Below are 24,542 nucleotides of genomic sequence, written 5' to 3' on the forward strand. Positions count from 1 at the left end.
CAAGCAGACAAGCACTCCGCGGACTTGCCACTACTTTTATCTATCAATCACTCCTCATTCAATTTCAGTCTCTAGTTGATACTTCGCTTTCTCTGTCAAATCAGCGCAAACCTATATCTGCGGTGTAACGAGACGCACTATTCTTTGACCTTATCCCGTGGCAGATCAGTGCCAGCGGTGCCAGTACCCCGCCACATCTGGCTTGATCAAGTCTACCCGAACCGAGTGGAAATAGGATATAATATGGCGCCCTCCTTCACAGAACCAACATCAACCTACCTCGAGGCGCCGTCAAAAGTGCCTCCAAACCTTGTTGCTCCAGAGCCTGGTACGCTTCTCCCATTTCCGTCTTCCTCTCGCTCGCATGGACACTAAAGCATTACAGAACACTGCCCAGGCCCGGAATCTGATCAAGCAGGTCAAGGCGATGCGTGCGCCGGCTGCCCAAACCAATCCATTTGTGCCTCCGCCCCCAAAGGCCCCGATCCCGACATTCCTCTCATAACCGCCCGCCTTGCATCCGTCCGACACAAGATCCTCGTATTATCCGGAAAAGGCGGCGTCGGGAAGTCTACTTTCTCATCGCTCCTCGCACACGGATTCGCATCGAACCCAGACTCGACTGTTGGAATTATGGATACCGATATCTGCGGGCCTAGCATTCCCAAGATGATGGGCGTCGAGTCCGAGACTATTCACGTTAGCAACGCCGGCTGGAGTCCGGTGTGGGTATCCGACAATTTAGGTGTGATGAGCGTGCAGTTTATGCTGCCAAACCGAGACGATGCTGTTATCTGGCGCGGGCCGAAGAAGAATGGTCTCATTAAGCAGTTCTTGAAGGATGTGGACTGGGGCGAGATGGATTATCTCATCGTTGATACGCCACCTGGAACATCGGACGAGCATCTTTCTGTCAACTCTCTGCTCAAGGAGTCTGGAGTTGATGGCGCGGTCGTTGTCACAACCCCGCAGGAGGTTTCACTTCTCGACGTGCGCAAGGAGATTGATTTCTGCAGAAAGGCTGGAATTCGTATCCTTGGTCTTGTTGAAAATATGTCCGGGTTCGTCTGTCCGAGCTGTGACCATGAGTCGAAAATCTTCAGAGCCACGACAGGTGGCGGGAAGAGGCTTGCAAAGAAGATGGGAATTCCGTTCCTAGGCGCTGTGCCTTTGGACCCAAGAGTTGGAATGGCGTGCGACTATGGCGAGAGCTTTGTCGATAACTTTCCGGACAGCCCTGCATCCATAGCGATCAAGCAGGTTGTTAGGGCTGTTGGGGGCTTCGTTGGTGAGGATCCAAATGATGTTTTGCCTGACACCGAGTGATCCGTCCCATTTCCGTCTGTTTGATGCTCGGATGCATTTTCATGGAGTTTTTTCGGTTTTGGCATATGATTTTTTGCATTGATACCATATGATTTTCCTCTTTTAGCATTGGATATACCATACCATACACAAGTTAGAGTGAGAAGAACAAAAAGTCTTCAACAAAATATCAAATATTTATATCGTCCACGAACAGTAACTCAGACCGAGTTGAATATAGTCTCATAAGAGACATGTACTTTATCAAACTCTTCGTAAACGCCTCGTACGAACTATAGATACCCTTGATCTCCAGCCCAGCCTTCTCCACTACTCTACCGTTCTCTCCAACGAAGCCAGCATCGTCACCATCGTAACATCAACCTGCATGACGTGCCAATGCGTCCCCGCACTCGGGAGCCAGAAAAAGGCTGGGCCTGTGGGCTTATAGTAATTCTCTCTAAGATGGTTTAATAGGGCTCAGTGGTAGAAATAAGGGTCCATGTCAATTGTCTGGAACGACGAGAAGGATCCATCATGGCCGGGCTAACGGTCTTCTGCAGCGAGCCAGCTCCATGGGACAGGCAAGTCTCTTCGTCATTTGGGGGGTTTGATTTCCCCGACTGCAAGCTCAGCCGTCGATTCACGGCCTGGGAACGGCCTGATTAAGGTGCTCAGCCTCGCAGACTCTCATCCCTCCGCCGTTGATGATGATTCTTCTGGGAAGGCATGCTTCTTCTTGGATAGAGCAAGCCGCTGAGATGGCGTCGCTGTTATCGACGAAGAGAACCTCCAATGGCATTGTGATAAAGTCGCGAGTTGTTGAGAGTGAGTTGATAAATTCCTTCATGGGAGCGAATGGAGGTAGCTTAAGTCGTGGGGGCCGGCAGGCGATGCTAGACCGTAGCCCAGCTTCAACCAAACTTGTTCCATCGTGGTAACTCTCTGAGTTTCCGAAAGTCTTCTCCTATCCATGACCATGACAGACACAGTGGTATCGATTCACAGATGCAAGCCGCCACAACTCCGAGTTTGGCCGGTGACGGGGTAGTTCCTCTCCATGTTTGACCCACCTGCGCCTTGAGCTTGGCCAAGGCGTGGCATGGCCTGGGCAGGAACAGAATCCCCATCTTTGTTTACCACAGAGTAGAATTCCCGCGATGTTATTGCACAGTTTGCCGGTTTCACTGCTGCCTACTGTGTGCTCTGGCGTACAATTCTGCTGGAAGCCGTTGAATCAGCTCCCCTGAACGAGCGCTTGAACCACGCAGCAAGTGCCGAGTGTTTCAGGACGGCACCAGGGGGCTTGACGTTTCAACACGACTTCTCGCCTACCAGGCCAGCGCTCTCGTTGGCCATGGATAGACTCGTTTTCTAGGCGCCAAGGTCGACCATGCGCTTAATGGAGAGCTCCGACTGCTCGAAACCGAAAACGACCAATCCACCGTGTCAGACAGATGAGATGAGGGCCGTTCGCTGATTTGCATGCTTGCATCTTCACTGACCATGGATCTCCACTGCAGCTTTTTTTGACAATTGCGTGGACACGCCTCGAACTCCTCCTCTCCTTATATCCTTGCACCCAGCCTTAACCATGTGCTGATTCAGTTCGTTGTGTTTATTTTCTTACTATTTCTCTTCTGTCAATAGGTGCGACAATCCTTACGGCTGTCCCCTATCCCCTTATCTTTCTCTCTTTCCATCTTTCCTTCTACAACACTAGGAGTCCAGTCTGGGCCTGGCTCCAACACATTCTTTTCTCTGAATCCGCAGTTTATTTGCTCTGGAGCAAGTCCTGTCTTTGCTGTAATCGTCTCGCCCGCCTTCCAATCGTTAGAGGCTGCGCGAAGTCCACTCTTTTCGTCCATTCGCGATGAAGATCCTCCAGTCTGCACTGATCGTCCTAGGGTTCGGCTATGGAGTGGTCTCAGCTCCCACTCTGAAGCAACCCGAGCGCCGATCCTTCAAAGTTGAGGCTGTTCGCCGGAGCAACTCTATTTACGGCCCAGCGGCACTGCGCAAGGCCTACGTCAAGTATGGCATCGTCGCCTCGGACATTGGACTCGACCTCGATGACTTCGAGCCGAGTGTCAAGATCGCTGCTGCTGTCGGCACCGAGGCCAAAGTGGAGGAGCCCGAATTGACTGGTGCCGTCAGTGCCAAATCTGTCGAGGGGGATGCGTCTTTTGTCTCGCCTATCACTATTGGTGGCCAGGAGCTCACTGTCACCTTCGACACCGGCTCGTCGGATGTGTAAGGGCTATCACCTCCCCTTGTCTGATATAGCTGACCAGTGCAGATGGGTGGTGAACACACAACTTCCCAAGGACTCCATTGAAGGACAAACCGCCTACAACCCTACCAAGTCTACTACGTACAAGAACATGACCGGATCGACCTTCAACATTACCTACGGTGACGACTCGTATGCTTACGGCGGCGTTGGAACCGATACTATCAATGTGGGGGGAGTCACCGTGACTGGCCAAGCGATTGGCCTTCCTACTGCGGTTGCCTCGTCCATCCTCGACGACACCCATAGCAACGGCCTGGTGGGACTGGGATTCACCTCACTCAACACCGTCAAGCCTACCCAGCAGAAGTCTTTCTTCGAGACCATCGCCGACGTCCTTGACGAACCCGTCCTCAGCGCCTCTCTCGTAAGCGATGGAGTTGGCTCGTATGAGTTTGGTACCGTCGACAAGTCCAAGTACAAAGGTAGCCTTGTCAACGCAACCGTTGACTCTTCAGGCGGATTTTGGAAATTCGAGTCCTCGTACTACCGCGTTGGAAATGGCACGCTGAAGCAGCACGACCACGCCACTTCCACCATCGCCGACACGGGAACCTCGCTCATGCTCCTGGAGCAGACCGTCGTCGACCAGTACTACGCAGCGGTGAAGGGCGCACAATTCGCAACCAGCGCCTCGGGCTACATCTACCCATGCAGTGCCGAGCTGCCGAACCTCTCCATTGCCATCGGCCCTCAGCATCTGGCTACGATCCCTGGTGACCTGATCAACTTCCAGGAGGTTGGCACCAACACCACCACTGGAGAAGCTGGTATGTAATCTTTGTTTACGCAGTTGATACGTTACTTACTTATCATGCAGTTTGCTACGGTGGTATCCAGTCCAACTCTGGTCTCGACATGCAGATTCTCGGCGATGCCTTCCTAAAAGCCTTCTACGTTGTCTTTGACCTGCGTGGCCCGTCGATCGGCGTTGCGTCTCCGGTCTAATCAATCTACTCGTTCTTTATCCAGCTCTTGAGCCGTCTATAGATACTTAATCAAGTTAGAGCTTCCTATCGCTATACCTAATTGTACATATACCTTACTACCAGAACTGCAATTCTAGCGCCTGCATCGATTATTCTACTACCGATTACAGTGGTGGTTGAGACTGGTTCCAAGGCCCCGCATGTTGACTTCTTCCGGCATGACTCCTGAAGTTCCAATCAATGGCATTGTTCAGTCTGTGGTGATTCGAAACACCCTATTTTATTATACAATTACCAGATGCACCATCAACCATGGGTTGTCTAGATACACTCGATACTACGAAGCTATCTCTACCATAGTTCCCTGATGAGGGGGAATTGCGGGACCCATATTCTGCCCTTCGACTCCAACGGAGAAACCCCGATAAAATCTGGGGGAAGACCATGGTCCACTCCAGTGACACCCCAGGTTATATCTTGCGTCAGTCAACAATCTCGTTCTTGCGTATACATCACACAATTCCTATTTTTCCCATTCCGCCCTTCACATCTAAACATTACCATGAGAGCAGTCAGATTCCACGGGCGCCGCGACATCCGCGTCGACCAAATCGACGAACCTGTTTGTGGAGAAGGTCAGGTTAAGGTCCGTATAGCCTACTCTAGAGTCTGCTGTTGCTTGCACGACAGTCGACACTGACACCTACTCAGATCCGTCCAGCCTTTGTTGGGATATGTGGCAGCGGTCTGTACACACCGTCCCTACTGCCCAACCCTAGGGCTCTATAAACAAACCGAGACAATGCTGACACCGACCTACAGACCTCCACGAGTACCTATCCGGCCCCATCGTAATCCCAACGACGCCGCACGCACTCACAGACGCCCAGCTCCCCGTCACACTGGGCCACGAGTTCAGCGGCACAATCGAGGAGGTAGGCCAGGGCGTTGTGGGCCTCAAGGTCGGGGACCGCGTGGCTGTTCGACCGAACCTGTCGGATGGGACCTGTGCGTCGTGTCTGTATGGCAGGCCCAACTGCTGTCGGAGTCTGGGATTTATTGGGTTTAGCAGTGAGTTGCTTCGCCTTGTCTTGCTGTACAGCAGAGGGCTGGAGCATGGCGCAGCTGTGTCTCAAGTACAATGCCGGCCTGATTTGACTCGTTTGAATAGGTAACTCCGGAGGCCTATCAGACCACGTCGCTGTCCCTGCAAAACACGCGATTGTGCTGCCGGAAAGTGTCCCGCTTGATCTCGGTGGTGAGTCTCTGCCTGATACATCCTCCCTACATACATGACGGCCCCCGTCCTTTGCTAACATGGACGCCGTCCAACAGCCCTCGTTGAGCCCCTAACGGTAGCCTGGCACGCCGTAGCCCGCAGCCCCCACGACAACGCCAAAACCGCCCTCGTAGTCGGGGGCGGCCCCATCGGCCTAGCCGTCGTACAGGTCCTCAAAGCCCGGGGTGTAGCAACCGTGATCGTCGCCGAGGTCTCCGCGCAACGCCGCGAGTACGCGCTCACCCTGGGCGCCACGCACGTCTTCAACCCCGCCACCGAGGACGTAGTGCAGGAAGTCCGACGGCTAACGAGCGACGCCGGCGCGGACATCAGCTTCGAGTGCTCGGGCGTGCAGGCGGGGTTCGACACGGCGATGAATGGGATCCGGGTGCGGGGGACGACGACAATCGTGTCGCTGTGGGAAAAGAAGCCGGTTATTGATGCGTTTGATGTGGTTTCGTTTGAGAAGCATGTGCTTGGGGCGGCGATCTGCGAGGATGGCGACTTTGAGGCGGTTATTCAGGCGATTGCGGAGGGTATGTTGTTTCATCTGCCTCGTCTCGTCACGTCAGCAATGGCTTAGCTCAAACTTAGTGGAAAGGGACACTGCTGACTGTGTTCTTGTACACTATAGGTAAACTCAACCCCCGCCCTATGATCACCAGCAAGATTGCGATGGAGGAGGTTGAGGAAAAGGGGTTCAAGGCTCTTGTTGAGGAGAAGGATAAACATGTCAAGATTCTGATTGATATTGAGGCTTGATCATGATCTAGGAGATGATTTTGAGACGAGGCAGGCCCAAGAACAATTCTCTCCGTCGTGCCTATATTTACTCGGGGCTTGTGTCACTGACGAGAGTATATATAGTAAGGTTAGATTGAGTTAGGACTCAGGAGAGATACCCTATGGTTACACATTGGCCAACCAGGCATCAGAGTTTTGGGACGTCAACCCAGGCAGAACATAGGGCTTGACGTATCCGTTATTGCAATGTCTGTATACCTTTGAGCACCTAGCAGGCGTGGTGTAGAACTATCAGATTTCCAGAGCTACACAGTTGAATATTTCCCGTTGGTGCTTGTTGATGTTCCCTGGTGTATTCATTGCCATTGCTGTATTCTATAGCTCAACGTTCCTCTTTCCATACAGTAAGTAGACCTGAAACTGCAGACGGAAAGCCTCACAGGTGTCATATCAGACCAAGGTAAGCGGGCATAAGCCTGACCATTAGCACTGCGATGTCGAGTAGTCTAGACGCTGTCACCTCTCATCCAATCGTCAACTATATACATTATCAATCGGCTGTCCTCTGTGTACGGCAGTCGACAAAGCAGAAGCCACGACTCCAACCCCAATGGGATCTCGGCGCCTTAGCCGCCCGAAGGAATCGAAGGAATACAAACCGAGTATACTGTACACGCTGCATACCAATCGCCATGAAATCCATACCTTCGGGCCTCCGGCAAGCAGACTGTAGCTGTAAGCCCGAGGTGAGGTAGCCTAGCCTAACTTAGGTTACTTCGCACGGTATGTATAAGCATAAGCACGCCACATCGGACATCCCCCGGGCATGGCCGATCGCCATATTAATTCATTACAAATGGAATGGTAGCATCTGGAAAGGCGGCAAACACATCGTCCTGCATACTTAGTTGTTCTAGTCCATGGTCCATACTGTTCGAGGCCAGAGTGGACACGCAAAGAGTGCGCACTACCTAGGTATGGAGTAGGTAGTTGCGTACACGTGTGGAAGTCTCTGGAAAGAGGAGAGCTCGCACCGGAGGCTGGAGCAATGCCATGGCCTTAGCAGCAGCCCAACAGCCCGATGGAGCATGGATCACGGTACTCGTATCTCGGAATGATGACTTGATCGAGACTATGGCGAGCGAGCGACAACGAGTGGCCAGCGCATCCCCCCAAGACCCGGAACACGAGGGTCAGCGCTTGAGCCTCGATGGCCGCGCTGGGCACTGCACTGGGCATTCGGAGTCGCCAGGCCACCCTACAGGCTACCGCTACTTTGGACTAAGGAAGCGAAACGGAACGGGCGTTAGGTACCTGTACCTGTACCTACTGTGACCTCGATGCAAAAGCACTGCAGGTAGCGACCACCACGCAGAAAGTCACGACTCAGCCACTCGCATGACTACAAGACTGTGCATTACCAGGATTAACCCAGTGGCCCCAGTGGCCCCAGTGGCCCCAGTCCCAGTCCCAGTCCCAGTCTCCGGCGCGGGGGCCGGCGGACTTAGCCGTCAGATCATCGGTCGAGAATGAAACAAATCTGGCGTCAAGAGTCAAGCGCTGACGGGCTGACTCCGGTTTGACTTAGCGCTCGGAGAATATTGCAGCGCGAAGCAGGGTCTATCCACGCTTAGCGGATGGCAGTAGTACATAGTGGCATGCTGTCATCGACTCGCCCGAGTCTTACAAATACGTAAGATGATATTCCCCGAGGCTGGGAGTGGGAGCTGGATCCGACTATCCGTAGCTCGGGCTCGGTACCTATAGTACAGATCTCAGCCACTTAACTCAAGTTCTGATTTATGGCGGTTGGCGATACGGGGCCGGAATATTGGTAGAGAGGACGCAACTGCCAAAATCACGACACGACGGCAGAGTACGAGTATGAAAGGCGCTGCCGAGTAAATAGTTCAGTCCAGGTGTTCGCCATGAAAATGAACCTGTCAGTTATTTCTTTTTCCGCCCACCCGCTCGCCCGGGGTTGCCGCTAAGTGGACAAGGTACTAAGTATGTAGTGTTCGGCGTTCGCAGAACGGTGAAAATGCAGCATAGTGGATTCGAGGCCGACGCCAGACACGCACTGCCAGCCGGCCGATGGAGAAGAGAATACTACACTGACTAGTCACTACAGTAGTGCAGTGCAAGACGACCCCGAGGGTGGATGGATGGCCACCGAGAAAACTTCCAAGTGGGCGCTTGCTTGGCCGCAGGCTGAGCTGAGCCTGCCCGGGTGCGGCGTCCCAGCTTCCCTCCAATGTCAGGCGAAAAGCGCGATGGAGTTAGGTCTTATGGCGCGATCAAGCACAAGGTACCCGACCCGTCAAACTCAAGGGTTGTAGTTGTAGTCTTAGTAGTTGTAGGACTTAGGGGGTGGGATGCCGGGCGGCAAGAATAGGCGAGGTTCATGCCGAGTTTCTACAGCGGAGACCAGGCAAGGTTTAATGGATCAATGGACGTGTTTGTTGGCTGTTGCAGGCTGGCAGTCTTTGTGCCATGGATAACTTTATATTGATTCTGGCGTCTTTGATCGACGGTAGGGCTGCTCTCGGTTCTTTGTGACATTTACCGGTTTCCAGACTACCCAGGGTTCTGATTCCTGGCCAAGATGCCGGGTCTTCAAAATGGAGAGAGAAAAGACAAGACAATAAATTAATATAGCATAGCATATAGCGTAGCGTTAAGCGAAGCTGCCTCAGCCTGAGCCTGGCACCTGCAGAGGGAATAATCCAGCAGTGCGACGATGACACGTCCGCGGCATGTCTTGCTTTAGTTTGGGGTTAATTATAGGCGTTGCTGGGAGAAAAGTAATCATGATCGTAGCATGACAAAAAGAGGACGCCGCTGACTGACTGCTCGCCTGTTTCGAACTTTAGAGCAGGGATTACTGGACTATATACCGGGTTGACGCTGCTAGCATCTCCACTGCCACTCTACCTGCCCCAGTCGAGTTGTATATAGATTATTTTTCAGAGGTTGCGACAGCGCTGTTCATGACTCCATTCGACTGATCGACCCCACTTCCTTCAGCGCGATTGACCGAGTCTCACTTTCAAGATCTAGATTAGCCTGGCTCATCTTGGAACAAAGCTGGGCGTTTCCAACGTTTCCTTCGAGTCCTCTCCTCCGGCCGGAGCTCTTTTCTTCTCGTATTTCTACGGGGTAACGCCCGGTGACCCTGTCAAGTTCAATGGATTCCAGTCTACCAGCAGTCCACTCGTGTCAGTGTTCTTTCCCTCTTCTCCTATATAGCCCTTGGTCCGCATTGTACTGATTTGAAATTCTCGATGTAGTCTAGCCCCGCAAACGCAAATTCTGCTCCTTTCTTGCACTCCTTCCTGGCTTTGAGCCTTCAATACACATTCTTTACACAATGGGCACTCCGCTGGTCGGCACCGCCATTATCACAGGGGGGAATGGTTCCCTCGGGTCGGAGATTGCTGTCTCGATCGCCAAGACCCAGCCATACGTCCACTTGCTACTTGTTGCGCGCGATATCCGATCCGAGAGCGTCAAGGCTGTCAGGGAACGAATCCGACTGATCGGGCCCCGGTCCCTCGAGTTCGTCAAGGTCGATCTGGCGAGCTTCAACTCGGTCGTCAGCTTCACAGAGATTACCGTCGAGCGAGTAAAAAACAAAGAGATCCCGCCAGTGACACTGCTCATCAACTGCGCCGCCATGTCGTCATACACCACCGAACAGGTGACACGAGATGGCCATGATCCTGTCTACCAAACAAACGCCATTGCGCCGTTCTTGTTGACGGTCAGTTTGCTCGAGGCGTTCAGAGCCGGCGATGGTACTCCGAATGGCGGCGCGCGGGTTATCAATGTTGGATGTTCTTCCATCTCCAAAGGCACGCTCGACTATTTCGAGAACCCAGATCCCGAACTGAGCGTACACCCTGGCGCGCCGCTGAGCGCGAAAGAAGCAACCAAGCGATTTGGGAGTAGTAAGCTTATAATGAGCGCCGCCATGTATGCGCTGCGACGAAGTTTGGTGTTGGTGAGTCGTTGTTTCCCCTTCCCTCAAGATGATTGCTGACGTATAGAACCTAGACCGGAAAACTTTCCCTCAATGTATATACCCTCGACCCAGGAGTAATGACCGGCGAAAGTCACGCAGTGAACGCCGCCCCGTTATCCGTCAAGATGGCCCACCAGACACGATCCGGGCTTCGACCGTTCCTGCGAGTGTTTTCCAAGACCGCGATGAACAGGGCTAGCGTCCCGGCGAAGGTGATATCGAAAGTCGCATTCCGGCCCGACACGGTGGAGACCTGGGGCAGGGAGCGATATTATATCTTGGACAGCGAGTACGAGGCCGGATCCGTCATTCCCGCGATGCGAGATCCCAAGCAAATGGACGCCCTGCTGAAGAAGATGCTGCAGCAGGTTGAGGTCGGAGTTAAGGGAATGGGGTCGCCCTCGTCAAGGGTATCACGGTTGAGTTGCTGATTTGCATGACGGATTTCCGTCAGACGTTCGTTTCGCCTCGTTTTTGGTCTAGACTTTTCCTTCGCATTCCTGGAGTTTGGCAGCTTTGGCTTTCACACCACTTTGACGCATTCTGGTGATCTCTTTTGTTTAGCGCTGAGGGCAAAGAAAACATCTAATATAGCCTGCATGTAAATAGCTAGCCGGACATAACAAAAATGGTTTATTAGTAATTAAGAAGATGCTCGGAAAACGTGGATGGATGGTTACATGGCTGCAAACGGATGGGGTGCGGCCCAGTGGGATCGAGGAGCACCGCATCGGGAGGGCGGATCATGTCGTCTCCCGTCCTCCGGCCGGCCTGGATCGTTTTGAGTCGTCATCATCTTGGATTGAGCATTGTTAACAGAAAAGACTTGATTTTCAGTCTGTCGCTCGTTCTTCCCCTTCTGTCACCTCGAGATTGGCTTGAGACAGTCATTCATTCTTACTTCCGTCGCGTTTCGGCCTCCTCTCTCGTTTTCCGTTACCTAGTACAACGGCTCGAATTGCGACTTCTCACGCCTCGCTTTGCGACTCGGTTCGCTCCAACAGTCTGGATATCTCCGGGTTGGATTGGACGGCGGCATAGGTTGAATGGTCTGTAGCGATGAATAGGCACGCCGCCCTCGCGAATGGGTATACAGCCTACCCTCGTTCAGGCCAGGGCACTTTTTCCATCTCTCCTCATAAGTAAGGTCTACAAGTGGAACTCTGGAGCTTGTGCTAACTGTGCGTCTGATCGTAAAGATTTCAACCGCGCTCACAACCTGCATTGCGACGGCGAAGACAACTCATTCAGCGCATCTGCTTACTCGGTGGCGTCTCATTCTTCTTGCTTATACTCATCTTTCCCTCATGGCGAGCCTCGATCCTCCCTGCGCTATCGCTCGGCCTTCTCTCCTCAGATCACCTACAAATACAAACTGTCCGGTATTATGACCTCGCGAAAGTGAAGGGCTCCGCAAGCGGCTGGGAACATGGGGACCGGGTGCTCATGTGCACACCTCTTCGAGACGCAGCCTCCCATCTGCCGATGTTCTTCTCGCATCTTCGAAATCTCACGTACCCGCATCATCTTATAGACCTAGCCTTCCTTGTCTCGGATTCGAAAGACCAAACGAACGAAATGTTGGAGAGGATGTTGGAGGAGCTGCAGCGCGACCCGGACCGCGATATGCCGTTTGGAGAGATCTCGGTCATCAAGAAGGATTTTGGACAGCAGGTGAAGCAAGATGTGGAGAGCAGACATGGATTTGCGGCACAAGCTGGGCGCAGGAAGTTGATGGCCCAGGCACGGAATTGGTTGCTCAGCGCCACGCTCCGGCCAACGCATAGCTGGGTTTACTGGCGAGACGCGGATGTGTTGACTGCACCGTCCACAATCCTCGAGGATCTCATGAGACATGACAAAGATGTCATTGTGCCAAGTGAGTAACGTCGCTGCGTTACGAACGCCATCTCTAACATTGCGCAGACGTATGGCGGCCATTGCCCGATTGGCTCGGCGGAGAACAACCCTACGATTTGAACTCATGGCAGGAGTCGGAGACGGCTCTAGCCCTTGCGGATACGCTAGATGAGGATGCAGTCATCGTAGAGGGCTACGCCGAGTACGCCACTTGGCGACCTCATCTCGCCTATCTCCGAGATCCATACGGTGACCCGGACATGGAAATGGATCTTGACGGAGTAGGTGGTGTTAGCATCCTCGCGAAAGCAAGGGTATTCCGCGCCGGTGTCCATTTCCCGGCCTTCAGTTTCGAAAAACATGCTGAAACTGAAGGATTTGGCAAGGTATGTCGTATCTCTACCAGGTTCATACGCAATTGCTGATTCAATACATAGATGGCTAGGCGTATGGGATTTTCCGTGGTCGGTCTTCCTCATTACACAATCTGGCATTTGTACGAGCCCAGCGTCGACGATCTCAAGCACATGGAAGAGATGGAGAAAGAACGCAGGGCTCGCGAAGCGCAAGAGAAAGCGGAAGCCGATCGCGCACATCGGACGGAAACATACTTCAAGGACCCGAAAGTTGAGTCGGAAATCGACAACGCGTTCGTTCGTGACTCTGTAGAGGAAGAAGAGAAGTCCAAAGCCGCACTGCCAGAGAAAGCGGACTCGAAGGCAGGTGACAACAAGGACAGAACGGGGACAGGAAAGTACATGCTTGACGACAAACACGATGACAAGAAACCAGCTGCCCAGAAACCCCAAGCCAAAGATGACAAGGTTAAAGGTGACGCTGATGTCGATACGAAGACGGAGAAATCATAGACGAGTTCATGCTCATGTTCATACTATTGGGCTCTGTGCTGGCCACCGGGCGCATATTGTTACTGTTTTTACGAAAGAATTCATGTATTATCTACTCGATCTGTGGCTTTTCTGTACATGTAGTTGGCGGCGTAGAGGTATATCTTGTTTGACTGCTTGTTCATGCCATACACTGCATCCTAATGATCGGTAGTACTACCGCAAACGATAATCCATGGCTCTAAAGCGCATAAAGTTCCCTCGATCACACTTCCTGTCTTTCCAGGCATTTATCCATATTTACTCGATGTGCCTGTCCTGAATCCCCAGCAGCCCTCATCATTAAGCAGTGGTCCGTGCGCCGCCCCACGCCGTCAGTCGCGGTCCTCCGATCACACGCGTCAAGATTATTTCCGGCGCATTCAATTAGTTTCTGAAATCGCCAACGTCGCCAACCCAGCAAGCAGCTTGGACTACTCAAAATCTTCAGCTATCAGTTAAACCGAGTCGGGGGATAGAAGGGCGCAAAAATGTCCACGCAATCCACGCCCAGCATCCTCTTCACCAACCGGTCCCGACAACAGGGCTTCCGGCTCCTCGAGCTCCCGCCTGAACTCGCGGAGCTGCTTTCTTCTGAGAATCCGCCGACGTGAGTGTTTAACTCTCTCTGCTCTCCGATCGATTTCAATGGATTGGTTCCTGGCTTACCGGTTTTTCTTCCTCTGGAAACAGACTCGAACTTAAATCTCCAGCCCCATCGAACACAGCAAATGGCGCCGGATCAGAATACGTGAATCTCTGCACGGATACACAAACCTACTCGATTCGGCAGGTCCAGTCGTCGAACTCGCTGCATATCCTCACGCCGAGCAGTGGGACTGGTGTGCGACGCGATGATCTGAAGATCGTTGCTGGAGGCGCAGACGGTGACAATAATGCCGATGGGGAAGACGTGGATATGGACGCAGATAGCGGGAACGAGCAAGGGCTCAATCTCAACGTCGAAGGTACGGTAACCTCTATCGCGAAGTGCGGGTCCACGCTGGAATTGCATAAGCCGGCGGAGGGATTCTCCGCCGTGCCATTTTTGAACAAGTTGGTGCGGGTTTTTGATGGCGCGACTTGGGAGGATATGAACGGGGCTAGGATCCAGGATGATGTTATTACGGGTAAAGAGGCTACGGAAGTGACGAGGACTACTCTGGACCGGGTTTTCGCCGACGTCCCCGTGGCAAGAACGCAGTGTGAGCGTGAGTGGGTGGAGATGTGCGCGTTCGCTCTTCCATCAGCCAGTGGAACAGAAGGGCAAGCACCCTCGTCAATGTGCTGGCGGCCTTCGGCTGAAACGATACAGGATGTTTGGAAGAGAATTGTTGAAGGAGCGGTGCTACAGGGCATTGATCTAGGGAAGCAGTTCCTCGTTTCGGACCTTTGGAAGTCGGTACTTGATGACGATGGGGTTGCGCCGTTTCCTCGCCCGCTGTTTGAGGCTGTTATCAGAAGAATCCGTGAGCTGGCAGATGGGGCGGAGCGGGTTGCTTTGAGTGAGATGAAGTGTGAGCAACTACTCCTTGAAGCTTTCAGGTTCGAGCGTGCTAACTGATATAGGGGCGAGTATCGAAAAGGGAACGTGTGTTCGGTGGGTGGGAGAGACGTATCTCGAGGCCAAAGCAGCCGGCAGTGCCTCCGCTGTTGGCGAAAGCGAGTTCCTGAATGCCTGGAAGGACCAACTTCCCGAACTGTGGAGGGAAGATGTCTCAATAGCCGTTTTGCCTGTAAGTGGATCGTTAAGTGTTCTTGTCATGTGTGAATTATGCTAACAATGACTAGAACAAATGCTATATGCAACCCGAGCCAAAAACAATATGCTTCGCCACTGAAGCTGATCGACAAAAAGCCAAGAAGAACCTTCCCTCCGATACTACTGCAGCGACGGCGGCTAAGAAGACGAGGAACTGGCATGAGTTATTCAGAAACCAAAAGCGTCAGAAACGGTGATCCGATGACCAGCATTGATGCATGCAAGGCCTTCTATGTCTAGCTGAATTATCGCTCCAGGAAATCAACACCACGCGTACTTCTCGTTCAGGAGCCATTCCACGTTTTCTTCTGGGTTGCCGCTCCACCGAAGAGCCGCAATGCTGTCTTTTTCGCGGTGAACTATTTCGACAGCCGGGTCCAACAGTGCTACAGCTCTTTGCAGGAGCGGCGTCGGATTCCAGAATGTAACATGGGCCATATTCCACTCGTGAGCTTCCAACTGCGCACGCCTGAGGATCCCGGCCATTGCCTTGATCGTTGTTTCGGTTTCCTCTTCCGAGGTAGGCTCGTCATATACCCATCTGAGAATGTACAAAGTATTCTCTTCTGGAGTATTGCCAAAAGTCCTATTCCAGGCACAATACACTTTCGCAGCGTCATTGCCGGCACCCTTTGCCGCCGGAATCCCTTTATCGGAATAGAGCTTTTGAGAATAAAACTCTTCCCTCGCCCAGTGCCAGAGGTAATGATCAAAATCCGGAACAATTGCTACCTTGGGACCGGAAGACTGCAGCGAGACCCCGCGCAAAAGCTTACGCTCTTTTTCGAGAACGCCATTGCTGCACATGCAGCGCTGGACATCCTGGGCGCGCAAGACTCTCACCGCAGCCGATGTACTCAAAGTGGAGTATTCTTCTTTGGAAAGAGGAAGGAGTTCAAAGTGCGAGGACGGATGAGGCTTCCAGCCAAATTGGGCATAGAACCTTTTCCCAATATCGGAAAACAGGATACTGAATAGCGGTGGTTCACTCTGTTGACCCTCCGGCTGCCACGCATCCATCTTCTTGCTCAGTTCCTCTAACATTCTCTTCGCATATCCCTTGCCTCGAAAGTCCGGCCGACAATAGACACTCCCAACTCCTTGCGCCGAGGCCTCCTCTACATTTCCGTCTTGAGCCACAACTGCCGTCTTCTTGTACGTCTCGCAGGAACTGAGGATTGTTCTCGCGTTTTCTGGCGCTCGGCGATCAACCAGAATCCAACATATCAAGGCTTTATTGGTTAGTCGCTGTTGGAGCAACGTGTCCTCTCGCGCGAGATACGAGTCGAGATCCAGCGGCCCCTTCCACTCTGTGCTGTTGAGCTTGATAGATTCGATCCGTTCCTTTGGAGTCGCTTGAACCAGCGTTAGTTCGGGCGAATCCCCGTGGGGTAGTTCGGTGTCAGCATAGGCAGCGATCATATTTCAAGATGGGCTGTCTCGCCAGGGGTTTTTTGGTGCGGAGGGAAAGCGGCTAAGATAAGTAATAGAATAGAAGAAATGATAGAGCTGTTTGTCGATAAGCAATCGGAAGGCTGTGCTGTTATATACTCTGCAGCGGGTCCCGAGCCATTGATATATGCGGACTGGAGCAAGACAGGTGACAATGAAATGAATGCCCATAGCTGGAGAAGATGTTTCTGTTTGTCATAGACGAAAAAGAAGAAGGAAATGCCGATGGCAAGCGACGGCAAGCGGCCTCCGCGTGAGCTTTCGGGATGTACCTGCTTTTCTTGGCCAATGACACCTGACGTCAGTTATCTTTCAAGCAGCATTCGGCATCGCCTGCCAAATAGGATGCGCTGGCTCCCCGGATCTTGAGGCTCATTGACAATCACTGAGAGGACAGGCTCGGAGAGTTGGAGGTGCGACTTCTTGGCGCCCTGCAAAGGAAGCCATGATTATACTCGTAGGTGGATTTTGGACAGTGCTTTGACAATGACCGATCAGAATAAACACTGTCAATGGCGAAATCAGCAAATAACAGGTGTACGCGGGACCCAGCTAGACAACGTCAAGATTACTCCGTACTGTGAAGTGTGGACCGCCGGACCCTAGTTCAAGGGGGCATCTGGGGAGCCATAAGCCATTCATACTTCAACCATTTTATATGTAAGGATTTTAATCTTATATGTATTATGTGCATGTAGATCTAAGCTATTAATAGTAGTGTTGTTGAAAACTGAGGTTCTGCAATGTGTTAGATAGGAGTCAAGATCCTTTGTGTGCCCCTCACGTGTTCTGGCTGCACTGATTTGATCCATCTTCTTCAATTATTCACTCGCCAGCAAGGCTCCCTCTGCCTGCATCTATCTCTCAAATGTTTCTCCTTCTTTTGTATTCACTAGTCCTGGCATCAACATTCACCTGGAGAAGGCTGGGCCCACCTGTCACCAGCCCATCCAGATCTCCACACCATCGCTCCGGCTGATCTACGTCTTGATCTCTCCGGCTCTGGGTAATCCTTGACCCTGAATCAACGCACCGCTACACAGCGCATGCTTCATCTACTGGATTCGAGTCCGGAAACACAAGGAACAACGAATTTGTTTCGGCGTAGATTATCCGGGTCCTGTCTCAGACCTAATCGTCCGTCATCCTTGACAGTCTGAAATTATCGAACTCCAGTGGAACTACTCACAAAGACTCGAAACCTTCGTCTCCTTTGTCGCCTCGATAATCCAAACCACAGGCTCTCTATCTTCTCTGCCTTCATGACGCTTAACAGCCCATGCCTTTTCTTATTGCAACTAACACCATTGATATCTTATTCCTTCTGCTACTCTACTCTCCCAGAGACGGCTATTGCGCCCTCCGAAGGCTTAACTCAAAATGGATCAGGCCATCTACATTTCTAGCGACGACGAGTCCGACGAGAGTGTATCCGCCTTCTTTGAGGACGATTCCTTTGAGGAGCAGCCAGAATATGAAGAGCTGTTTGCTGCCTACCCTGACACAGGGTTCCTCGAGGAAGAAGGCCTTCCAGATCGACTACCCAAGAGGCAAAGAATCCATAGTCTAGAAAACGGCGCTATCGACAAAACCCTTCTTACTAACCCGCTTGAATCCCAGGGCCTTGACCCTTCAGGGCATCCGCAGGCTGCGACTTTGATAGCACCAGCAATTGACGGTACCGTTTCACTGCTCTCGCAAACCCTGGAGATGTTTCCTGGCATCAGTCATACCTACGTTCGAGGTCTTATGGGTAAACACAAAGTGGCTCCGCAACCTGACGCAGATCTAAATCACGACGGTTTCAATCTAGCGATAGCCAGAGATGCTATCTATGAAGAAATTCTCGCACAGAAATCATATCCTAAACAAGAAGATGAGACCAGCAAACGTAAAAGAGAGGGATCTGATGAAGGCGAGGACACGTGGAGGAGCAACTCGCAAAATGCAAACAACAGTCATGGATATTGCGAGGCAGCGTAAGTCTTTTTTTGCAAGCAAGACTAATGTCGTGAACTAACTAGTCTACAGGACTGCCCTCCTGGCAATCGAGTTTCCGTGGATTCCCATGAACCACATAAGAAAAGTCCTCGGCGCTAAAGAACGTCTTTACCATGCATTTATAGCTCTTTACTCTGACGACAAGGCTCAATATCAGGCGTTGAAGAGCCAAAGGAATACGAATAGTCCTAAGAAATACACCGCTTTTCGTGATACTATATCAAGAGAGCTCAGTGCAGCGAAAAAAGAAGTAGGAAAACTGCAGAGTAAGTAACCGTATGAGATGTCTAAGGCCTTGCCACTTCTATGCTTACTATCTCAATAGCCAACTTGCGTAAGAAAAAAGAGGAAGAGGAGGCGGAAAAGGCCAACGAGGAGGAACACATTCGGACGGGCAACACTATCGAATGTCAGTGCTGCTATAGCGACGCCCCGGCAAATCGATGCCTTCCCTGTGAAGGGGATGACCTTCATTTCTTTTGCTTTACGTGTCTTCGCAGATCGGCCGAGAACCAAATCGGTTTGATGAAATATACGATTCAATGTTTTGACGTCAGCGGCTGTCAAGCTCGATTCGAGCGTTCGCAGCTCAGGGAGGTTTTGGGCTCATCGGTCATGGAGAAATTGGATTCCCTTCAACAAGAAGACGAGATTCGGCTCGCCGCTCTGGACGGTCTTGAGGACTGCCCTTTTTGCTCCTACAAAGCGGTCTTGCCTCCCGTGGAAGAAGACCGGGAATTCCGTTGCGAGAATTCTTCCTGCAAAGTGGTTAGTTGTCGGCTATGCAAGGAAAAGAGTCACGTACCTCAGACCTGCGATGAGTTTCGGAAGGACAAAGGACTCTCCGAGCGGCACCAGGTAGAAGAGGCCATGAGCAACGCTCTGATACGAAAGTGCCCCAAATGCCAGCTGCCAATAGTCAAGGAGAGTGGATGCAACAAAATGACATGTACAAAATGCCATACTCTGATGTGCTATGTATGTCAGAAGGATATTACCCAGGAAGGATACGCCCATTTCGGCCGCGGATGTCACCAAGACGACGGGCGTGCCAACGACCGTGAACGCAGAGAGATCCAGAAAGCCGAGCGGGCGGCAATTGACAAGATCCTAGCAGAGAACCCTGATATATCCGAGGAGCAGATTCGAGTGGGCCACGAAAAACCAAGGGCTCCCACAGATCTTCGGTTGCACCCAGCAGTTCAAATGCGAGACGTAATGAGAGCTATGAGGGCACAAATGGCTGCTCATCAACTTCAGCAGCACCAGCAGGTTGTCTATTCCTTCCCTCCCCAGGCATGGTTCCCAGCCTACCCTCAGCCAGTCCCCCATGTCCCATATCCCATGCATAATGGGGCCATGCTGCATCCGCATCACCCTGGTTTCAATGCCCCCCGTGCAATAGCCGCACCTGGAGTACCTGATAGACCACCAGCGCAACCCGTCGGGAGAGGGCAGGCCCATCTGTACCCTAATATAGGCGTGGGTAACCCTGCCGCTAATAACAATCCACAGAACGTCCAAAACCCCCAGGCGTTCCAGCCTCAGCAAAGGCCACCTCATGATCCAAATACACCTTTTCGCCACGATGTTTACGGCCCCTTTTGAGTGCATTTACGAGATCAACTCCCACGCACCTGTTCAGGCTTATTCGGACATGTCCGGTCACATGGGAAACATCCCAAGCACATATGGCGCCCTCTAATCAGGTCAATATTCGATTCAATTTTCTTGGTCATTGGAGTTTACTCATTACGTTCCGCCATATACCCAGGACATTGTTTACCTTTCCTTCCAAGCCTCCAGCGATTCTTGTTCGGTCTGTATCCTTTGTTCTTTTTCTTTTCCTCTTTTTTTTTTTCCGATCTACTTTTGCGCGATCATTCTTCATCTAAAGAGAGCATCTTCCATCTCATGAAAGCCACACCTACAACGGCAACGCAGTCATCTATCTCGCGAAGCTTTCTTTTCTATTGGGACAGAATTTATCATCTTTACATAGCGGAAATATTCGCTCATGTTCATAAAAGCATGTACGGGCCAAGATTTAGAATGCATTATGCCACCTACTCTTCAACGAATATGATATCAATACCGGTCTTCTACCATCCACTTGTATAAGCTGATAGAGATAAAACATAATTTAACCAGCCGGGTCCTCAATAGCTTCTTCGTCTCTGGAGACGGATAGTCGAGTGCCGCCTTTGTATACGGCTTTCACTAACAGAAGCTATTAGGTACTTCAGACATGGCGGAGTACCTAAATCAATGACGAAAGCTTCTAATATCAAGACATACTGACTCATCCAAATAAGCATTCCGTTCCCCCTTCGCTGCACCTAACAGAGTCTAGAAGGCGTAGTGGTATTGTTAGCACAATAAGAGGGCCCGCTGACAGAGACTTCAGGCCTAAGGTCGGACCAGCTTGCAAAGCGCGCTGAGTATTTGGCAGATTCCAAGGCAGTCAGGCTGGAATGTGTAGGAGAAGTAATAGCACCCTCCGAGAAGGCTACCTAGGTGAGAGGCTGAAGGAACTGTATTTTTGCGGGCTTAAGGCAACCATGCTTGAAGGCATGCCGCTACCCTACCTGGATCCAGAAGACGTCTAGTCAATGCGCTGCCTCTAGAGTATCGCAAGCCTGATTACTAGTGAGGTACCTTGACGGCTTCGAGTATGATCTCAATGTTGTTGTCTTGGAGAACAATGTTATTGTGGGTGGGCCCTTGCACAAGTAAGTTTTAGTGACATTACGTCATTGCTGCTTGGAGGGGTCCCGATGTCGTTGCCAACTCTCTCAGGGCTAGTCTCCTCAGCTTCTCGTTGAGCGATACTATCGAGGTCAAGGCATGGATAGCAGCGTATATAGCCGATGCTAGAAATATGAATTGCTAGTAGGAACCGTGTAGTAGAAACTCCGACACACGAGACGAGACGAGACGAGAGAGACGACAGAAATACAGAAAGTGGTATGAACAATATAAAAAGATGAAAGAAAGAAGAGGAAAATGAGAAGAATAGAAGAGAGAAGGAACGTTGACATGAGAGGATATGAAACGGCGGAATAAAAGAAATGATGAACCTGATCTATGTAAATGCCATGCGAGTCCCAAAATTCGTCCGCTCCCCATTTTATATATTTGCACCACTCATTGGACGACGATACCAGAATTTCACTTCATCCATCATATATGTTCGATCATTGGTCACGCTAAAACAAGAAGATAAAAAAGAAGTATAAAACGAAGCACCTTTAATGCTCCATGATGTGGTAGTATGAAAACTTGACAAGCAGAAAACAGGAGCCGCAAGTCAGTTTGTTTATGGTGGATGCTCGGAATCCACCGGTTCGTTGAACTTCTGCCGTGCCTCTTCTACCCATAATTCCAGGCGAAGTTCGCCGGCCTCTACACGACGTACCGGCACCGTTTTAGCACGGCCGTTGGACACCTTCGGGGGTGGTTGTTGCGGCCCACCGTTTTTGAGCTTTGAAACGGAGTATGGTGCCGAACATGATCGGAGATGAACTTTGCCTGGTTCCGCCACAATCCAGGTCTGTTCTTCTGTTGTAGTCCCTGCAGGGGGCAAGGCGTCCTCTCGAACTTCAATACAGACGGTAAAACTGAATTCATCGTCACGCGGTAGCGGGGTCAATCGGGCGCAAGCGGATGCGAGTCTCGCGAGACAAGCACGGAATTGCGCTTCGAGGTCAAGAACCTGAGAGTTGGGCGGGGCGCCCTTGGACGAGTCGTCCATTCTCTCTTCGAAAGTGGTGTGCACCTCCCCGGGGGGCACACGGGGGAAGCCTGAAAGGTCAAAGGCATATCGTTCGAGGGGTTGATTTGTGCGAGCCGATGACAAGATGATGCTGACAGCAGTAATTGTGCCTTTTAAGATTTCTGTTCCGACTGCAATTGAGGCGTCGTTGATGTAGTCACACACCTTGGGATGGCGGGACTGTCGAACGGGATAGTTGTATGCCCGAACGGGTAAGAATGTCGCTCGCGGATAGACTGACCGGAGCCATAAAATCTGATGTACAGAAACAGTGAGGAAATTTGTAAATGAAGCGGCCAGGGCAGCCTGATTATGAGGAGTCCGAGGTGCGGTGACCGGAGCAGAGAACGTTGTCATTGTTGTTGTCGTGGTGGTGCTCTCACTGGCTATAGGCATCGCCGGCACAAACTCTGGTATCGTTGACACGGGAAGGGTAATATTGTCGCGATCTTGGAGAAACTGAGTGTTCCACCCTGAGGATAATCATCGCTCTGCCTGTTGGTGGAATGAATTGTCAATAATTGTTTTTTGTGTTGAGATTGAGAGGAGCGGTGGAGCGGGTAGGGAGCAGAGGCCACCGAATGACGTGCTATGGGATCGAACAGAAACAATAGGGAAGCACCGCGAGTACAGAAGATGGATTATGGTGGTGATCGTGCGAGTGAAAGCGAGTTGAGAGGGTATGCGGTGTCCGAGGAAAAAGAGGTTTACATACGTTGGGTTGGGTGGTGGAGACGAGGCAGGGAACTCTCAAAGCATGAGTTTAGAGTCGTAGCGATCGTGTCGTATCGTGTCGGGGTATAGTTCGCGATTAATGCGGAAGATATTAAAAGAAGGACTGTGAAGATCGAAGGACGACAGTGGACGATAGAGAGAAGAACGGAGATGACGCTGATGCCGAAATTCCTCGGTGTGTCCTGGACGGGTAATGATTATTATTAAGGCCGTTGTTGTGCTCCCCTCTCCCTCGGAAAATTTTGATCCTAGAAACCGTCCTGGCTTAGAGGAAATAGTACTTGGGTTAAAGGACTTAAGGGAGGGGTTCGCTCCTCTTTTTTTTTTTTTTATTTGCGTCTGGGGGAGGGAAGAGGAAGAGGAAGGGCAGAAAACAAGGAACCAAATTCTTGGGGAGGAGGGAAGAGGGAGGTCAGTGGTGTGGGTTAACAAGAGACCGATATAGCCGGGAGCTGCTCGGGCACCAGCGAGGGACAAGAGGCAAAGAGGGCAAAAAAAGTAGCAGGAGAGAGGGAAAAGGACAGACGAGGAGGGAAGAAGGACGAGGAAAGAGATTGGAATCCCAAGAAGGAGCGACGACTGGAGGGGAACCGCTGAGTCGTGGTCACTCGGTGGGCAGCAGTGAGTGGGAACGACCCAAGTGAAGTCCAACCAAGTCACGTGCCGCTGATCTCAGTATACATATAACTCCTGCAGTATTCTAAGCAGCACACACTACCTACTGCTAGACACGGCTTTCGATTGTTGCGGATGCGGGCTAAATCGAACATATAATCCATGATCCTCCTCTAGCAATGCATGGGCTGCTCCATGTCTCATATCTAGTCTCTCCCCCATCCACGGCCTCACCACAAAGTCAAGGCGCATCCTTCCGGAATCCGCTTTAGCCTTTAGCAAGGGCCCACATTGCTTTCCCCTGCTGACTGGACTGATCTGCAAAACTGCTCCTCTCATCCAATGGCATCGGCAAACAATAATAATGCAGCAGGTCCTATACTCGCCACTGACATTATTATCGATGTTCTTTGCGAAGCCCTAAAATCCTCAGCGTCATTCTGGAAGACTATTATTCCGAAAGGTGGTAAGTGGCCAAGCCGGGTGCAGATGGTGGCTGCAGACTGCGGACAGAGAGCTGTTGTTCCGGCTTCGGACTGTGGTTCTCACCAGGTCTGCCCCTCCCTAGTACTAATGTGGCCGACTAAGCCAGGGCACAAAGTACGAAGACAGATATCACGTTATGATAGACTATACGGACCAGAGCGGCGAGCTACGGAGTCCCTCCCGGGTACCCATGGTCTTGACAACATAGGACGTCAAGAGAAGCTTTTGAATTTCCACGGCCTAGTTGGGAGGTAGGTACGGAGTATCTGGAGCAGTTGCGTTCCGTAGAACAGCGCAATATGCAGTATGCCGAGTAATCGGTAGACAAGGCATTTGAATTATCGTCTGCTGTAGTTCTGGGTAACAATCTTGACCCTATTTCAATTAGAATATTT

General features: G+C 51.5%; 8 protein-coding genes across 8 annotated transcripts; 6 read left to right on the top strand and 2 right to left on the bottom strand.

The window, feature by feature from the left end:
- Positions 1 to 19: 19 nt before the first annotated feature.
- nbp35 (Fe-S cluster-binding ATPase) lies at positions 20 to 1,541 on the top strand. The gene is made up of 2 exons (XM_073723329.1): positions 20 to 328; positions 386 to 1,541. The coding sequence occupies exons 1-2, from the start codon at positions 244 to 246 to the stop codon at positions 1,324 to 1,326; spliced, it is 1,026 nt and encodes a 341-aa protein (XP_073588022.1). The 5' UTR covers positions 20 to 243; the 3' UTR covers positions 1,327 to 1,541.
- A 1,132-nt stretch (positions 1,542 to 2,673) lies between these two features.
- Positions 2,674 to 4,851, top strand: BDW74DRAFT_146339 (pepsin-like aspartic protease). Its single transcript, XM_073723330.1, has 3 exons — positions 2,674 to 3,558; positions 3,605 to 4,368; positions 4,419 to 4,851. Exons 1-3 carry the CDS (start codon positions 3,179 to 3,181, stop codon positions 4,544 to 4,546), a joined length of 1,272 nt encoding a protein of 423 aa, XP_073588023.1. The 5' UTR covers positions 2,674 to 3,178; the 3' UTR covers positions 4,547 to 4,851.
- A 238-nt stretch (positions 4,852 to 5,089) lies between these two features.
- BDW74DRAFT_187507 (2,3-butanediol dehydrogenase) lies at positions 5,090 to 6,713 on the top strand (the record flags this gene model as incomplete). Its single annotated transcript, XM_073731500.1, has 5 exons — positions 5,090 to 5,201; positions 5,350 to 5,598; positions 5,699 to 5,785; positions 5,863 to 6,342; positions 6,441 to 6,713. 5 exons carry the CDS (start codon positions 5,090 to 5,092, stop codon positions 6,566 to 6,568), a joined length of 1,056 nt encoding a protein of 351 aa, XP_073588024.1. The 3' UTR covers positions 6,569 to 6,713.
- A 4,631-nt stretch (positions 6,714 to 11,344) lies between these two features.
- Positions 11,345 to 13,527, top strand: BDW74DRAFT_146345 (uncharacterized protein). Its single transcript, XM_073723331.1, has 4 exons — positions 11,345 to 11,716; positions 11,774 to 12,453; positions 12,501 to 12,820; positions 12,872 to 13,527. The coding sequence occupies exons 1-4, from the start codon at positions 11,634 to 11,636 to the stop codon at positions 13,301 to 13,303; spliced, it is 1,515 nt and encodes a 504-aa protein (XP_073588025.1). The 5' UTR covers positions 11,345 to 11,633; the 3' UTR covers positions 13,304 to 13,527.
- A 209-nt stretch (positions 13,528 to 13,736) lies between these two features.
- BDW74DRAFT_79852 (putative sister chromatid cohesion protein Dcc1) lies at positions 13,737 to 15,312 on the top strand. The gene is made up of 4 exons (XM_073733758.1): positions 13,737 to 13,931; positions 14,015 to 14,838; positions 14,891 to 15,057; positions 15,113 to 15,312. Exons 1-4 carry the CDS (start codon positions 13,813 to 13,815, stop codon positions 15,278 to 15,280), a joined length of 1,278 nt encoding a protein of 425 aa, XP_073588026.1. The 5' UTR covers positions 13,737 to 13,812; the 3' UTR covers positions 15,281 to 15,312.
- On the bottom strand, positions 15,313 to 16,685 carry BDW74DRAFT_79853 (uncharacterized protein). Its single transcript, XM_073733759.1, has one exon. It carries the CDS (start codon positions 16,503 to 16,505, stop codon positions 15,345 to 15,347), a length of 1,161 nt encoding a protein of 386 aa, XP_073588027.1. The 5' UTR covers positions 16,506 to 16,685; the 3' UTR covers positions 15,313 to 15,344.
- Positions 16,686 to 17,384: 699 nt separating this feature from the next.
- On the top strand, positions 17,385 to 20,604 carry BDW74DRAFT_146351 (uncharacterized protein). The gene is made up of 3 exons (XM_073723332.1): positions 17,385 to 18,514; positions 18,567 to 18,802; positions 18,862 to 20,604. The coding sequence occupies exons 1-3, from the start codon at positions 17,916 to 17,918 to the stop codon at positions 20,142 to 20,144; spliced, it is 2,118 nt and encodes a 705-aa protein (XP_073588028.1). The 5' UTR covers positions 17,385 to 17,915; the 3' UTR covers positions 20,145 to 20,604.
- Positions 20,605 to 21,760: 1,156 nt separating this feature from the next.
- Positions 21,761 to 22,973, bottom strand: BDW74DRAFT_79876 (putative mitotic spindle checkpoint protein (Mad2B)). The gene has a single exon (XM_073733760.1). The coding sequence runs from the start codon at positions 22,705 to 22,707 to the stop codon at positions 21,856 to 21,858; it is 852 nt and encodes a 283-aa protein (XP_073588029.1). The 5' UTR covers positions 22,708 to 22,973; the 3' UTR covers positions 21,761 to 21,855.
- Positions 22,974 to 24,542: the final 1,569 nt, after the last annotated feature.

Source organism: Aspergillus multicolor, assembly GCF_047715735.1.
Source record: "Aspergillus multicolor strain CBS 133.54 unplaced genomic scaffold BDW74scaffold_3, whole genome shotgun sequence".
In the NCBI taxonomy this organism is placed as follows: Eukaryota; Fungi; Ascomycota; class Eurotiomycetes; order Eurotiales; family Aspergillaceae; genus Aspergillus; species Aspergillus multicolor.

Coding starts and splice junctions, on each gene's coding strand:
- BDW74DRAFT_146351 (XM_073723332.1), top strand. CDS start 17,916: ATGGATCAGGCCATCTACATTTCTAGCGACGACGAGTCCGACGAGAGT. Junction 18,515..18,566: donor CATGGATATTGCGAGGCAGC/GTAAGTCTTTTT, acceptor ACTAGTCTACAG/GACTGCCCTCCTGGCAATCG. Junction 18,803..18,861: donor AGAAGTAGGAAAACTGCAGA/GTAAGTAACCGT, acceptor CTATCTCAATAG/CCAACTTGCGTAAGAAAAAA.
- nbp35 (XM_073723329.1), top strand. CDS start 244: ATGGCGCCCTCCTTCACAGAACCAACATCAACCTACCTCGAGGCGCCG. Junction 329..385: donor CCTTGTTGCTCCAGAGCCTG/GTACGCTTCTCC, acceptor AAAGCATTACAG/AACACTGCCCAGGCCCGGAA.
- BDW74DRAFT_146339 (XM_073723330.1), top strand. CDS start 3,179: ATGAAGATCCTCCAGTCTGCACTGATCGTCCTAGGGTTCGGCTATGGA. Junction 3,559..3,604: donor GACACCGGCTCGTCGGATGT/GTAAGGGCTATC, acceptor TGACCAGTGCAG/ATGGGTGGTGAACACACAAC. Junction 4,369..4,418: donor CACCACCACTGGAGAAGCTG/GTATGTAATCTT, acceptor CTTATCATGCAG/TTTGCTACGGTGGTATCCAG.
- BDW74DRAFT_79853 (XM_073733759.1), bottom strand. CDS start 16,505: ATGATCGCTGCCTATGCTGACACCGAACTACCCCACGGGGATTCGCCC.
- BDW74DRAFT_79852 (XM_073733758.1), top strand. CDS start 13,813: ATGTCCACGCAATCCACGCCCAGCATCCTCTTCACCAACCGGTCCCGA. Junction 13,932..14,014: donor TCTTCTGAGAATCCGCCGAC/GTGAGTGTTTAA, acceptor CTCTGGAAACAG/ACTCGAACTTAAATCTCCAG. Junction 14,839..14,890: donor TGCTTTGAGTGAGATGAAGT/GTGAGCAACTAC, acceptor TAACTGATATAG/GGGCGAGTATCGAAAAGGGA.
- BDW74DRAFT_79876 (XM_073733760.1), bottom strand. CDS start 22,707: ATGCCTATAGCCAGTGAGAGCACCACCACGACAACAACAATGACAACG.
- BDW74DRAFT_146345 (XM_073723331.1), top strand. CDS start 11,634: ATGAATAGGCACGCCGCCCTCGCGAATGGGTATACAGCCTACCCTCGT. Junction 12,454..12,500: donor CAAAGATGTCATTGTGCCAA/GTGAGTAACGTC, acceptor AACATTGCGCAG/ACGTATGGCGGCCATTGCCC. Junction 12,821..12,871: donor AAACTGAAGGATTTGGCAAG/GTATGTCGTATC, acceptor TTCAATACATAG/ATGGCTAGGCGTATGGGATT.